Here is a 14,244-nt window from a genome sequence, read left to right as displayed (position 1 = left end):
TATACTTACATTGCTTAAGATGTGTTTGGAAATTAATTTGTAAGCATCTAGAGGGTCACTTGTCTATACCTGGGAACTTTCCAGGAGCACATCTTCCAACTGAGTAGTAATAATGGGCATTTAATCTTCTTTTATATCCTTTTAAAATTTCTAAAATGTAGATTGACTCCCAACTGTATGTATTAAAGGGAAAATATGCTTAGAAGTAGAGTAACTGGTAACATATTACAAAGTTGGGTTATAAGACAAGAATAGATTATTTTAAAGAATATTCTTAAGAATAAAGTTGTATATATTGGCAACAGCTCTCATCTGGAGGAAGTCTGAGCCAGTAAAACCTGGAGTAACTATACATAAAAAAAGGTATCAATTTACTTTATCATCATCTAGGCAAGCCATATCAGGGGGAGGATATTTAGGGAGGCAATAAGTAGATTTAAACAAATTAATTTTATATTATTTTAGGTTCACATCAGTACTCACAGTTGCTAATTGGAAAACTGAAATCTGGGTTACCAATAATGATATTTAGTAATGGATACGAAGTTTGATATGGAGCCTGATATTTAGCACTATGTGTGAAGAACTGTGATAAGCAAAAGCTGGATTTGTCCAGAAATTGTAAAGACTTTTCAAACAGTATTTTAAAAGAATTTCTCTGTGAGTTAAAGTAATATTATACCAAAATGTTTTATTATTGCTTGTGCTTAAGTTACTATTATGACATTTGCTTTATAACAAGTATATAATTCATTTGGCATAATTACTGTAAACAAAGATTAAATAGAACTCATGTCTACACCTACCCAAAAGTTAGTTTTTTGCATCTGATGAAATAATTTTCATGAAGACACTGAATATATGTATTATGTAAAATTCCATTATTGGTTTATGTTATAAACAAGGTGTCTTTGTTTTTGTGTTTCACTTCAAGATTGAATGGTAGATTCTCTTCATCTGTTAGACTCATCTTGATAGTTTTTCTATGGATTATTTCCGCTTTTAAATTGATGGAAGAATTATAAGCATGTGAATACACTGTTTCTTTTATTTCAGAAACAGGATGGTTGCACAGAAGTCAGAGCATGGGCTTTGGGCTCAGGAATAATTCTCTCAAATCTTGGCTTTCTCACTTGTTGGTTATATGACATTAGACAAGTTACTTAACCTGTCTAAACCTTAATTTTATCATTTGTAAAGTGATAACGATGTTCACTAACTTCCCCTCTCCCACCCCTCCCTCTGGGGCTTCTCTAAGTCATAGGACAATGGTTTGCTTAGTACATGTTTTTGATGGCCGTTTGTAACTTCATAACATAGCAATCTGACTTCATACATTGCAAATTATGGTAAAGGAGTTACCATAGATGATTTCCTTATTTCCCCTTCTTATTCAATCATTCTTTTGCTCTAATCTTAAAATCTCTTCATTTCAAGGAGAATCCAGAATCAGTTCATTGTCCTAATCCTTTCTTGCTAGGCTATTTCTTAGGTACCAAAATTAAAATGATTTACTTTTTATGTCCATCTCACGCTCAGAAACTTAATGAAAGCAGTAGCTCATCCGAAGGCAGCACTGTAGACATTGGAACACCTGCCGAGGAACAGCCTGTAGTGGAACCTGAGGAAACCCTTGAACCTGAAGCCTGTTTCACTGAAGGTAAAGAACATGATCTTCACATTAATCTTCCCTTTATAGAGTGCAGTTTTTTTAGCTGTTGATCACCCAAAATGGACCACTCAGAACAGGACTTTGTAGTCAATCTATTTCAATTGCCTCTTATATGCTAACAGATTTTAAATCTCATGTTATGTTTTGGTTATATCTGCCCATTATGTGTAAGGGACCATGAACATGGAGAAAAGATATTTTAATGGAATCAAAACTAATGACTAATTTATAATATTTCAAATTAAATGGTGATTTCGCAATAAGTTGGCATCTTAAGCACTAGTCAACATTCTCATACACAAAAGTTACTTTAAAAATAATTTTTTAGCTATTAAAGTCAAATGAGTTGCAAATGCTCAAATGTATTTTTTTAACAAAATCATTATTTTTCCAATGCTTGCTGGGTGAAACAGGAAATAAGCACTGCCCAATACCTGATCCCTACACAGTATCTAGTTTAGCCTGGCACAATATGGGCAATAAGTCTAAGAGCTTTGTTTTCTCCATGATTAGTATTTCCCATGGTCTGAGTTTCTTGGGAATTTGAGTTTTGAAGATATGAATATATTTGCATATTCTCTATTTTGTGATGTTTTTTCCTCATAGGCCTGATATATATTTTCTCCCTCTTTTCCTGTATAAATTATACACATCACTCAAAGTCCTCAAAACTACCTTCATCCGACCATGGTGGAAAAAACTTCTTATTCCTCTGAACAGCTATAAATAAAGATATTCTTTAATTCACCTGATAACTAATCATGTATTATCTTATGAGGGTTCTTCTCTTTCTCTTTTGAACTGTTATATGTATCTTTACTGGCTTTCTTCCTCCCTTCCTCCTTTCCTTCCTTCCTTCCCTTCTTTCCCTTCCCCTCCTTTCTCCCCTTTCTTCAAGCATACCTGATGTTTTTTTTGACTTGAGGCAGGGTTCTTTTGTTATATCTGTTCTTAAAAACCAGATTGTAGGTTTCCTGGGGGCAAGTCCATGTTCTGTACCTTTTTACCTTTTTTCTCTTTTTCTTTCTTTTTTTTTTTTTAATATCCTCTATAGTGATTACAAAGGTGCTCACAAATTTCTCTTGATTTAATTATGTTTTTAATTCTATTTTTTTATTGGAGTATAGTTGATTTACAATGTTGTGTTAATTTCTGCTGTACAACAAAGTGATTCAGCTTTATATATATATACATTCTTTTTTATATTCTTTTCCATTATGGTTCCTGTTGACTTAATTCTTGTTAGAGTGAGTGAAAGCAGTATAGGGAAGGCAACACCAAATCAAAGCAGGACTATGCATATCACATTTTAGTGGACTAAATTAATCTTGAAAATTATATAAGCTCTCCTAGGAGCACCACAAGAGAACCTAAACAGTAAGAAACAGCATTGTTGGGTGAGAACATTATTATTGCTCTGCCTCCTCTTTAAAAGGGACATTTTCTGCTTAATATTAATTTCACTTTGAAGTCCTTTCCTAGAGTGACTTCAACATAGTGCAAGAGGATGATATAGTACAAGGCAAAGCTACTTAACATGTACTTGTACTTTACAACGTTCTTTCTTGGACATAGCAGTTGGGTCAGAAAAAACAGGTATTATCCAGGGAACCGTTTAAAGAGGCTGAATAATTTTCACAACTTCACTCTGCTAATGGATGTGCTCTTACTACTCCAAGCTTAGACAGTTACCCTAGCAAGATAGAGATGGCAGTAGCAATGAGAAGATGAATCCGGGACACGCCAAAGGGTATCAATGAAGCAGCAGAAGTTATTTACCTACTCCTGTTTGAACATTATACTTGCAGGCTGCGTACAAAGATTCAAATGTTGTCAAATTAGTGTGGAGGAAGGGAGAGGAAAACAATGGTGGAACCTGAGAAGAACGTGTTTCCGGATAGTTGAACATAACTGGTTTGAGACCTTCATTGTTTTCATGATTCTCCTTAGTAGTGGTGCTCTGGTGAGTGAATATTAAGCAAATGTGCTATAATGCCAAGTCTTAGAATCACCTAATACTAATGACTTATTAATCCTTTCTGTAGCATTGTTTTATTATCCAATGCATTATTTTCCCTGAACCCTCATTCTACATCCGTTTCCGTGGAATCAGCCATCACCTCTGTTTGATAACCCCCAAACTTTTATCTCCATTTATGACTTCTTCCTTAAACATACGTGCACCGCTATATCCATCCATACATACACCCATCCACCCATATACCCACCCACCCACCCTTCTACCCATCTCCAGTGCATCTTTAATTACCCCACTTCTTTCTTACAGACTATATACAATGTATAACTATGCAGTTCTGGATTTACTTTTATTATGTATACATATACTTCTAACAAGCTATTTATTAATTTTTGCTTATTGTTAAGTAACCCCCCAAATTTGTCCCTCTAGTTTATTCATTATAACCAAAGAACATGAGCATTTAATTACTCATATTTTAACAAGAAAGTAAGCATGGCAACTACAGTAAAGTCCTGTGATTGGGTATATATAACTTCTAAGTTCTGATGAATTTTGTTTATGAATGATATTATTATTATCTTTTTATGGACAGTCAAAAAGTCCTTAGGAACCACTTCTCTGTCCGTTTTGAATTGGGTCCACTGTTCTTATGCTACTCAGAGAACAGTGGATATTGGTAACAATAAATATTGGGCAGCGTGTCTAAGGGATCATTTAAGGACTGGTTTCTCTCTATATAAAAGTGTTCATCAGAATCAATTTATATTTATATGAAAATCATTCACAAAAATATAAAGTATAGCATATAGATAGCATTTTAGGAAAATGCTGACACAAATAGGCCACTTAAGCCATAAGGTAGATGTAGATAGATAGATAGATAGATAGATAGATAGATAGATAGATAGATAAAGGATGGAAAGATGATAGAACTTGCCTGATTGAAACGCAATTACTTAGGTTTCTTTAACTTAAAAGTGTATAATTCTAACACAGGCCTATATTTTTCTGCATATTTCTCTGATGAAATAAATTTTATCTACATGCCACTTTAGATAAGAAATAGTTTTTTACCATTTAAGTGAATATATACTTAGATATAAAATATCAAGTGAGGTTCATATTAGAAGAAGAATATATATTAGAGTCTAAATGAGAAGTAATTTCATCTTACCATCCTTGTCACACCATATCTTTCCTGAGAAATATAAACTATCAACAAAATGAAGGGGACAAAGGGAACAAATGAACTCAACTGTATAGTAAAATTAGGCAATGTGATGATCAATTACAATTTCTGCTTTATGAAAAATATAAGCCTTCACTTTTTATTTCTTCAACCTCCTTTATATGGCAAAAAATAAAAATTAAAAACGCCAACAGGAGGAAGCAATAAATATGAAACAAAAGGAATAAATAACTTCAAGTTAGGGTAGCAGCATCAAGATGTGACATCAAGAACTATTGCCTGAACAAGTCAAATTAATTCATTAGTTATGCTTTTACTTCTTCCTTCCAGTTATATCAATAGAGAGCATAACTTTTCTCCTGATTCATTAAAAGATCTTTGAGAGAGAGAAAAGACAGCAATAGCTACTTTCTCTGCCCTCCTATTCCAATGAAGTGTCATATATATATAAAATCAGGAAAAAGATATTTATATGTGGTTAGAAAACATAGCTTATAATAGTTGTAATAGTATAATAGTTTCAGAAAGCTAAAATGCATAACTTTTCTTTATAGGCATTTGAGGATATATATATTGATCAGCGAAAGACGATCAAGACAATGTTGGAATATGCTGATAAGGTTTTCACTTACATTTTCATTCTGGAAATGCTTCTAAAATGGGTGGCATATGGCTATCAGACATATTTCACCAATGCCTGGTGTTGGCTAGACTTCTTAATTGTTGATGTAAGTATCCTCCTATCTTTGTCTTCCATTCAAGGTAATTTGTCTTATCTATAAACTAATTATAAAATAGTGAATCTTTGATCACTCTGTTATGTTGACAGGATATGCTACTTAGTAGACACTAAACTAATTCGCTGAATAATAGTGTAGTTTTTGTAAGAAATAAGCTAATTTAGTACGGATTTAGCATGGGGAAATGGGATTTGTGGTGGTTATCTAGAATAAAAAGCTGGGAAAAAACGTATCAGAACTTTGTAGGGAGAGTGGTGAAATAGGGTATGTTGTTTAAATTACTTACATTGTGAATCAGACAGAATCGAGCTTGAATCCCAGCCCCACCACTGATTTGTTGTGTGCCACTGAGTAACTTATTTGGCTTTTGACTCTGTAAAATGATGATATTAGTGCATACAGAGTTAAAGACATTCAATAAGCAGTGGTGATGGTGGAAGCTAATGTCAATTTTTAAAAATTCTTTTTGATCTTCTCAAAGCTTTTAAAGGATATGTTTAAAGAGTAGATTATATAGATTATAACTCCATTATAGGAAGTAAGATGTATGGCGTGTAGTGAAAAACTCTACTTCATCCTGTGATGGAGAGTTTCCCCAGTGTAACTATAGATTTGCAGCAAGCCCGTAATGTACCAACAGCCTTTCACAGAGTTTGTAAACCTAATGATTAATATTTCAGCTACCCAAAACAAGTGGCTGCCTTTGAGATTTGTTAAAGGTAAACATCATGTTATATGCTATAAGTTTGGCAAATTTCAGTTTTAGAAAAGTGTGTTCGAAATATTACAAACTTCATAGGCAACAGTTTTATTACCCAAAGGTGATAATTCAGCAGAACTATGGAGATTTCTTATGGAAAGTATTTCTAGAACTAAGGGTCATGCATATATATTATATCTCTTTAATTCTGAAAAAAGGCAAACCCAGAGCTATTTGAAAAGCTTAACAGTGTTACTATGAAGTGAGTGAATTGAAAAAGGCCTCAAAAGAGTGATAAGGGGTTCATATCCAACATATACAAACAGCTCATACAACTCAGCATCAAACAAACAAGCAGCTAAATTTAAAATGGGCAGAACTGAATAGAAATTTTTCCCAGGAGAAAATGCAGATGGGCCAATAGGCACATGAAAAGATGCTCAACATCGCTAATCATCAGAGAAATGCAAATCAAAACCACAATGAGGTATCACTTCACACCTTTCAGAATGACCACACCTTTCAAAAAGACCACAAATAACAAATATTGGCGAGGATGTAGAGAAAAGGGAACCCTTGTACACTGTTGGTGGAAATTGGTGCAGCCACTATGGAAAACAGTATGGAGGTTTCTAAAAAAGCTAAAAATAGAACTATCATATGATCCAGAAATTCCGCTCCTGGGTATATATCCAGAGAAAGTGAAAACACTAATTTGAAAAGGTACATGCACCCCAATGTTCACAGCAGTATTATTTATAATAATATAAAAATATGGAAGCCAAGTTATGGAAGCAACCTAAGTGTCCATCAACAGGTGAATGGGTAAAGAAGATGTGATATATATGTGTGTGTATATATATATATATATATATATATATATATATATATATATATATATATACACACACACAATAGAATGCTACTCAGCCATAGAAAAGAATGAAATTTTCCCATATGCAACAACACAGATGGACCTGAAATAAGTCAGACAGGAAAAGACAAATACTGTATGTTATCACTTATATGTGGAATCTAAGAGTAAAGCAAACCAGTCAATATAACAAAACAGAAACAGACTCACAGATATAGAGAACAAACTAGTGGTTATCAGTGGGGAGAGGGAATGGGGGAGGGGCACAATAGGGGTAGGGGATTAAAAGGTACAAACTACTATGTATGAAATAAATAAGCTACAGGGATGTATTATACAGCACAGGGAATATAGCCAATATTTATAATAACTTTAAATGGAGTATAATCTATAAAAATTTTGAACTACTATGTTGTACAATTTAAACTAGTATAATATTGTAAATCAAATATACCTCAATAAAGAAAAGAAAGAAACCTCAAAAGAATAATTGCTTCAGCATATCACAAAGAGAAAAAGTTTCTAATATTTGAGATTTCAAGCATTAGAAGTTATATCATATTTCAACTGCTCATATTTTTTCACACTAGGCTTTAAATCTAAATATAATTTAATCCTTTTGAAAATTCCTGAGCTTTGATTTTCTCTATTATGCTTATTCCATGTCTGAATTTTTTAGTGGAAGAATGATGATTTTATTTATTATTATGAGTTGGTTTTTAATAGCCATTTCCAAAATATTTTAGGAAAATAATTCTGAAGGGAATTTTATAGTTTTGCAGTAATAATACTTTTATTTTTCACGGTTCTATTTTAATTATTTCATAAGGATCAGCGTATCACTCTAAAAAAAGACAAAAGGAATTATAGCACATCTCAAGTAAACTAAAAAAGCATATTAAACATAAGCCAACTTAATACATTTAAACATAGAAAATTTTGCAAAAATAGTATCCAGTGTATTTGGAACTATCCAATACCAGCTATTCTCAAACCAAAGAAATTCTAACTCTGGATACAGAGTTTTTGTCTTTATTTAGAGAATTACTCATCTAAAATTTTTATTTCTTAGTTTTAGTTGCATATTTAATGCAAATGAAGTTACTCTATTTATTTCTTTATTTGGTAAACATTTATTGACTGGCGATTTGAGGCCAGGTACCATGACAGAAGCTCTAAATTAGTATAAAAATTTTGAGTAAGTTTCATGATGGAATTACTTTTAAGTTACATTATTTACATAGGAATAAACTTTAGATAAATGAAAACACAAAGTATTAGCAAGACAACAAAAATTCATCTTCAAAAAATCAACCTCAAAATTAATATGACAGCGCAATAATTTCTGTGGGTATCAATTATAATTAGTTGAAAATACCAACACAGGATTCTTTTTCTGGTACAATAGCAGTTTTTATATTTTATTATATTTTATTTATTATTTAGGGCAAAGCCCTAAATTCAGCAGCAACTTAATAAAATAAAGGAAGAATAATCAATGACATTTTCCTATACCTGGACTTCTTCCTTTTTAAAATCAATTTTTACTTAGGTTTTCTAACTAACTGAGTAATTAATAAATCACATGACATTTAATTTTTTTATTCAACTAGTTTTTAATTAACATCATGAAAGCTACTTTCTTTGCATGCAACTAAAAATGTTTCCTTAAAATTTTGAAAGGTTTACTGAAAATATGTAGCCATTGATCTGAGTAATTATAAACAAAAATTGTAATTACCAATGTTGTAAATAACTATACTTCAATAAAATAAATTTTTTTAAAATTGTAATTATTGTATTACATTGTAACTACAAATTGAATGACAGTGATTCTATTTATTTACTTTTGTGTGTGTGCAGGTTTCATTGGTCAGTTTAACAGCAAATGCCTTGGGTTACTCAGAACTTGGCGCCATCAAATCTCTCAGGACACTAAGAGCTCTGAGACCTCTAAGAGCCTTATCACGTTTTGAAGGGATGAGGGTAAGGAAAATGAAAGAACCTGAAGTATTGTATAGAGCCAAAATTATTAAAGTAAATTTTAAAAAAGGAAAACTCATGCATGCGAAAGGAATGGCAAATCCTTGCAAATTGCTACTTTTTCCTTTTATCTGTTGCATATTTACTTCTAGGTGATATGCAAGAGAACTTAGGCCTCCCTTGAAATGATATAATATCATTTATCTGCCGTGCTCATTAAAATGACTTTATTTCCTAATCCATTTTGGGAGTTTCCTTACAAACCTGTACACAAAAAAACAGATGCACTGTTAAAGTACTATGTGTAATGATGATGATAATAATCAACTAAAGTGAATTCTATATCATGTGCTTCTCATTTGTGGTGGTCTAAACTGTACTTAATGAGTTTTATTGAAAACGATATGAATCATACATGTACCTAAATATAAGTGTAAAGGAAAAAAATTTTAATTGTCAAAATTTTGTCAGTACAATGCCAAAGTTTGTATTATTTGAATGTATTCAAGGGTAGATATTAAATATTAACTGAATTTAAAATTTTTTTTAAAGTTATGTTAATATAGCTTCAATTTATAATTGCATTAATCTTCTTAATTTATATAAATAGCAATATCAACTTAAAGATTATATATAAATCTACACAATTTTTCATGAAAATGAACTTAAACTTTTATAATACAATGAATAGAAAATATAATTTTGACTCATTACCATAGATGATTCATAAATTAACCGTAACTTAAATATCATTTATATGAGTCACAGAAAATTTTATATTACTCCTTTTAAGGAAATATTAAGGCATTCCCTATAATTCATAACAGGTTAAAAAATTTGCCATTATTGACTTGTTATTTTTCATGCCTTTTAAAAAATATGAAGCATTAGTATATAAGATGTATAACATAAAAATTTAGTTTCTTTGTTTTAATCAAATTTCCTTTTACTAAAACAAAGCTGCTGAACTAAGTGTGATTCCAACAGAAAAAACATTGCTCTTTTGCTGCCTAAGATTTCATTATGTTTATGGAAAACAAGCTGTATTGTAGACTTACGTTTGCATTTTCTAGTTTGTTGATAGCCTTATGCATTCTTCTAAAATAAAATTTATTATAAATGTCACCTTTTAAGAACATAAGACTATCTGATAAAATCTTCAAGTGAAAACTTCTGCTATTTCCCTAACGTATATAAAAAATGTTTCCTCACTAGAAACAATTTAACACAATATAATACGGTCTTGTATTATTTCTCACAGAGATCCCCACAGTTTACTAAAATGTTATTGGAAATTCTCTTCAGGATATGTGAAAATTAAGTTTATTTTCCAATTAAAATGTCACTTTTGTTTTAGACTGGTAGTTTCAGTTCTGGAGAAAAATATAATCTTTATACATTCTACTTAAACATTTTGTGATTTTTTTTGGAAAACATTTGATTGATTCTGCTGAATCAAAGTAATACGTTAGAAAAATTTTCTGACATCTGAGCAATGCTAAACATTTGAAGCTGTTGTAATTATTAAAAATTTGACCTTTTGGAAGTTTATTAAATCCATGAGTCAAATGGCCAGATATTTTCATATTTAATGCCTTATTTCCATAACAATATTGACCCTGTGGGCCTTTAATTTTTACAGAAATAACCTTATCTATAATTTTGATCAATAATGCTTTTTATATTATAAGGAGAGGCTAATTTTTGAAACTTGGAATTTTAAAAACAAAATCCTATAGATGCTGATAGGAGGTGAACTAATCGTTTAAATTGTCAGATTTATGAATATGCTCCTTGCCTCTTAATGACAGCATATATACAACCCTAAAATGGCTGATGATTTCAACATGCATTTGGCATTGTAGAGACAAAATAACCTGATTATTGATTCTATTTTTGTTTCTTTGTTTCTGGTATTTGGAATTTTTGACTTTGTAAACAATATAATCATGGATGATGGTGAGGATGGAAATAATAATGATGATTATAATTGGGAAATTAGCTTTGAATATATTCAGAAACTCTCATTTTATTTTTTTCCCTAGCAGCATAAAATCACAATAGCTATGTCAAAGCGTAAATCAGGCTCATTTTATTTTTGTTTTGTCACTTTTTCAAAGCATGTGCCTTAGTGCAACATTACCAAATAAAGCATGTTGTACAGTGCTTGATAAGAAGTTAGAAAGTAAGAAATAAATTATCATCACTCTGCCCTTTATGTTTTGCATGTTCTATGCACATTTCTGGCTGACAGCTTTGAAACATTTATTGTATTTCAAATTTCCAGTCCAAATTTTCAACTTGTAAAATTGAACTGAGTGAATTGATGTCATGGATAACTTAAGTAAAATAAATTTTGTACTTTTAATTTCCTTGTCTAGGAAATCTTAAATACCTTCTTTTTCAAAAGAACTCAAGCCTTGATTGATAGGTAAACAGAGAGCATCATATACAAAAAGTAACACCAAATGTTCTGTCATATCAGATTTCTAACTAATAACAAACTATATATTTCTATTTTATATAGGATAATCTTGCTCCAACTTGGATGGGGTGGAGCGCTGGTTCCGCCCCTCAGCCCTTTATTATGGGTACTGTATTACCCCTTTTGCTTCCTTTCATCCTTTCACTGTGACTTTGTGTTAGTGGGTTGAGGGAGGGCTTGGGAAGGGTACTATCACACCACAGTAAGGAAAATATAGTATTTACATTCTAATCCCCTATTTTCAATTGTCTTAAATTTTCTTTTGAGAAAAATACCTTTTGTGAATTTACGTTCTGTGGATTTGAACCTCAACTGCTGATATCTTTATTAAGTTTCACTCAGTATGATTTAGATGTGTGTATACTGAGTTATCCATTTATGGGGAGATTTTCTGATTGGTGAGGGTGGGGGACCCTGGTTTAGAATGGTTGCGTGAAGTTTTTAACTTATCAAGATGATGATGCTGTTTGAGGCATTTAAAAGAACACTTGCTATTTTCTACTTTGGTCCGGGGCCTGAAAATTGACATCAAGATACCGGCAGTGGCTTCCTTGCCTTGTTGACATGTGTGAGCAGATGCTAGGGTGCAGTATTCCAGGTTTCATAAAACTGGTATTGATTGTGTGATCATTCTCATGTTTTATTAAGTGTAAGTTTATAGGGGTTATTTTTCAAATGTAACAAAGCAAAAATATATTAAGATAGAGTTGAAATAGAGTTATTTGTAGTGAGTGGATGGACCTAGAGTCTGTCATACAGAGTGAAGTAAGTCAGAAAGAGAAAGACAAATACCATATGCTAACACATATATATAGAATCTAAGAAAAAAAAATGTCATGAAGAACCTAGGGGTAAGACGGGAATAAAGACACAGACCTACTAGAGAATGGACTTGAGGATATGGGGAGGGGGAAGGGTAAGCTGTGACAAAGTGAGAAAGTGGCATGGACATATATACACTACCAAACGTAAAATAGATAGCTAGTGGGAAGCAGCCGCATAGCACAGGGAGATCAGCTTGGTGCTTTGTGACCACCTAGAGGGGTGGGATAGGGAGGGTGGGAGGGAGGGAGATGCAAGAGGGAAGAGATATGGGAACATGTGTATATGTATAACTGATTCACTATGTTATAAAGCAGAAACTAACACACCATTGTAAAGCAATTATACTCCAATAAAGATTTTAAAAAAAGATAGAGTTGAGTAAGCACATGTGATTTGTGTTTTAAATAAAGAAAAGTAAATATGAAAGGATCCACTTATTTGAATTATACAGACTAGAACACCCACCTAGAAATAAAACATCTTATTATGTGTATTAAGATAGAATTTAATTCATAAACTTACTTCATAGACTACATCACTCCCAACTAACCTCTTAGTATCTTAGAAGATATCATAGTGGAAAATCATAAATAAGAATGAATCTACATTTTGTTTATTCTTAAAGTTTGGGAATAATGTGCAAGGAGGACAGTTTTTATTTTTGAGGGAGAGAAAATGTTGGAATTTTTGTTTGGATAATTAATGTATCATATCTTTCAAAAATAATTACCATAATTAAATCCCACAACACAAATGCAGACATTAGATTTTAAAAAGATTCTATTACTCTTCTTCATACTTTAAAATGTGTGATTTCTACTTTGCCTACTTTTGATTTTCATTCACATAGTTTTTCAGTATTTTGATTAAAGAAACATTGCAATCCATGAGTAGTATTGACTTGAAGTTCAAAGACAATTCATTCAGACAAGAGGACATTTCTGCATGTATCAAAATTCCCAACATTAATTTGCATATTTAATTGTCAATCCCTCATTTCATGTTGATTTACTTAAAAAGCAGATAATGAACCAGAGACAGAAAGAGTTTCTGTAAGAGTTGTATGCTAGAATACAGAAATTCTATTTTGATGACGTTTTGCAAAACATTTGTGAGAAGCAACCTCTAGTATTAATTCATTAAGATAGTTCCTTTCTTAGAACCTCCTTTTATGCAGCCTGAAACCTCAATTTGTTCTTTCCAATTTGTTTAGTCCAGTTCTGTCTAGTGCCTTCACCACCTGGGAACCAATTACTGCAGTTCCTTAGAGCCACAAAGGAGTTAATACCCCTCCCTCTGTGCTGAACCAAGGAAGGGCTTGGGGCTCTTGGGAAAAGAAAATCCGTTCTCTCATCCTTCATTGCCTAATTTAATGAGATTTTAAATATGAATGGACCTTTGTATAGTAAATCCTTTTATCTTCATAAAATTAAACGTTTTCTCTGGGCCAAATGTATGCCAACATTGTAAATGCATCTTGAAAGGCACTGCTGCTTATATCATGAATTACGTAGTTAATTTTAGTGCAAATCCAATCCCCAGTTTCAAAAGAAACCCCTCAGACTTATTAGCTAAACCCAAATTATTTTGTGTTCAGCTCTTTATTCTCATCGCATATCCAGAAATAGCACTTAAAAATTATGTTTTGATCAATAAAGGCTAAACTAACCTTTACTTCATTCATTCATTCAATCACCATTTCTGTAGTCCTGTATTCAAAGCACCTGCTATATTCCTGTATTCAAGGCACTCAAAGGCTTGGAGAATCACAAATATATTTTTTCGTCTTAAATTA

The 14,244-nt window shown here is 32.0% G+C and overlaps 1 protein-coding gene across 3 annotated transcripts in view; it reads left to right on the top strand.

The window, feature by feature from the left end:
- The window catches only part of LOC131751605 (sodium channel protein type 1 subunit alpha), a 158,021-nt gene that overhangs the window by 125,022 nt on the left and 18,755 nt on the right, over positions 1–14,244 (top strand). For all 3 annotated transcript variants that reach the window (XM_059055536.2, XM_067026227.1, XM_067026228.1), the window contains exons 18-21: positions 1,540–1,660; positions 3,481–3,635; positions 5,397–5,570; positions 9,020–9,142. In XM_059055536.2, coding sequence (XP_058911519.1) covers positions 1,540–1,660; positions 3,481–3,635; positions 5,397–5,570; positions 9,020–9,142 — 573 coding nt within the window. The remainder of the gene's footprint in view (positions 1–1,539; positions 1,661–3,480; positions 3,636–5,396; positions 5,571–9,019; positions 9,143–14,244) is intronic.

The sequence above is a fragment of the Kogia breviceps genome, chromosome 2, assembly GCF_026419965.1.
Source record: "Kogia breviceps isolate mKogBre1 chromosome 2, mKogBre1 haplotype 1, whole genome shotgun sequence".
NCBI lineage: Eukaryota > Metazoa > Chordata > Mammalia > Artiodactyla > Physeteridae > Kogia > Kogia breviceps.
The sequence above is the reverse complement of the archived record's forward strand: the minus strand, read 5'-3'. Positions and strand labels throughout refer to the sequence as shown.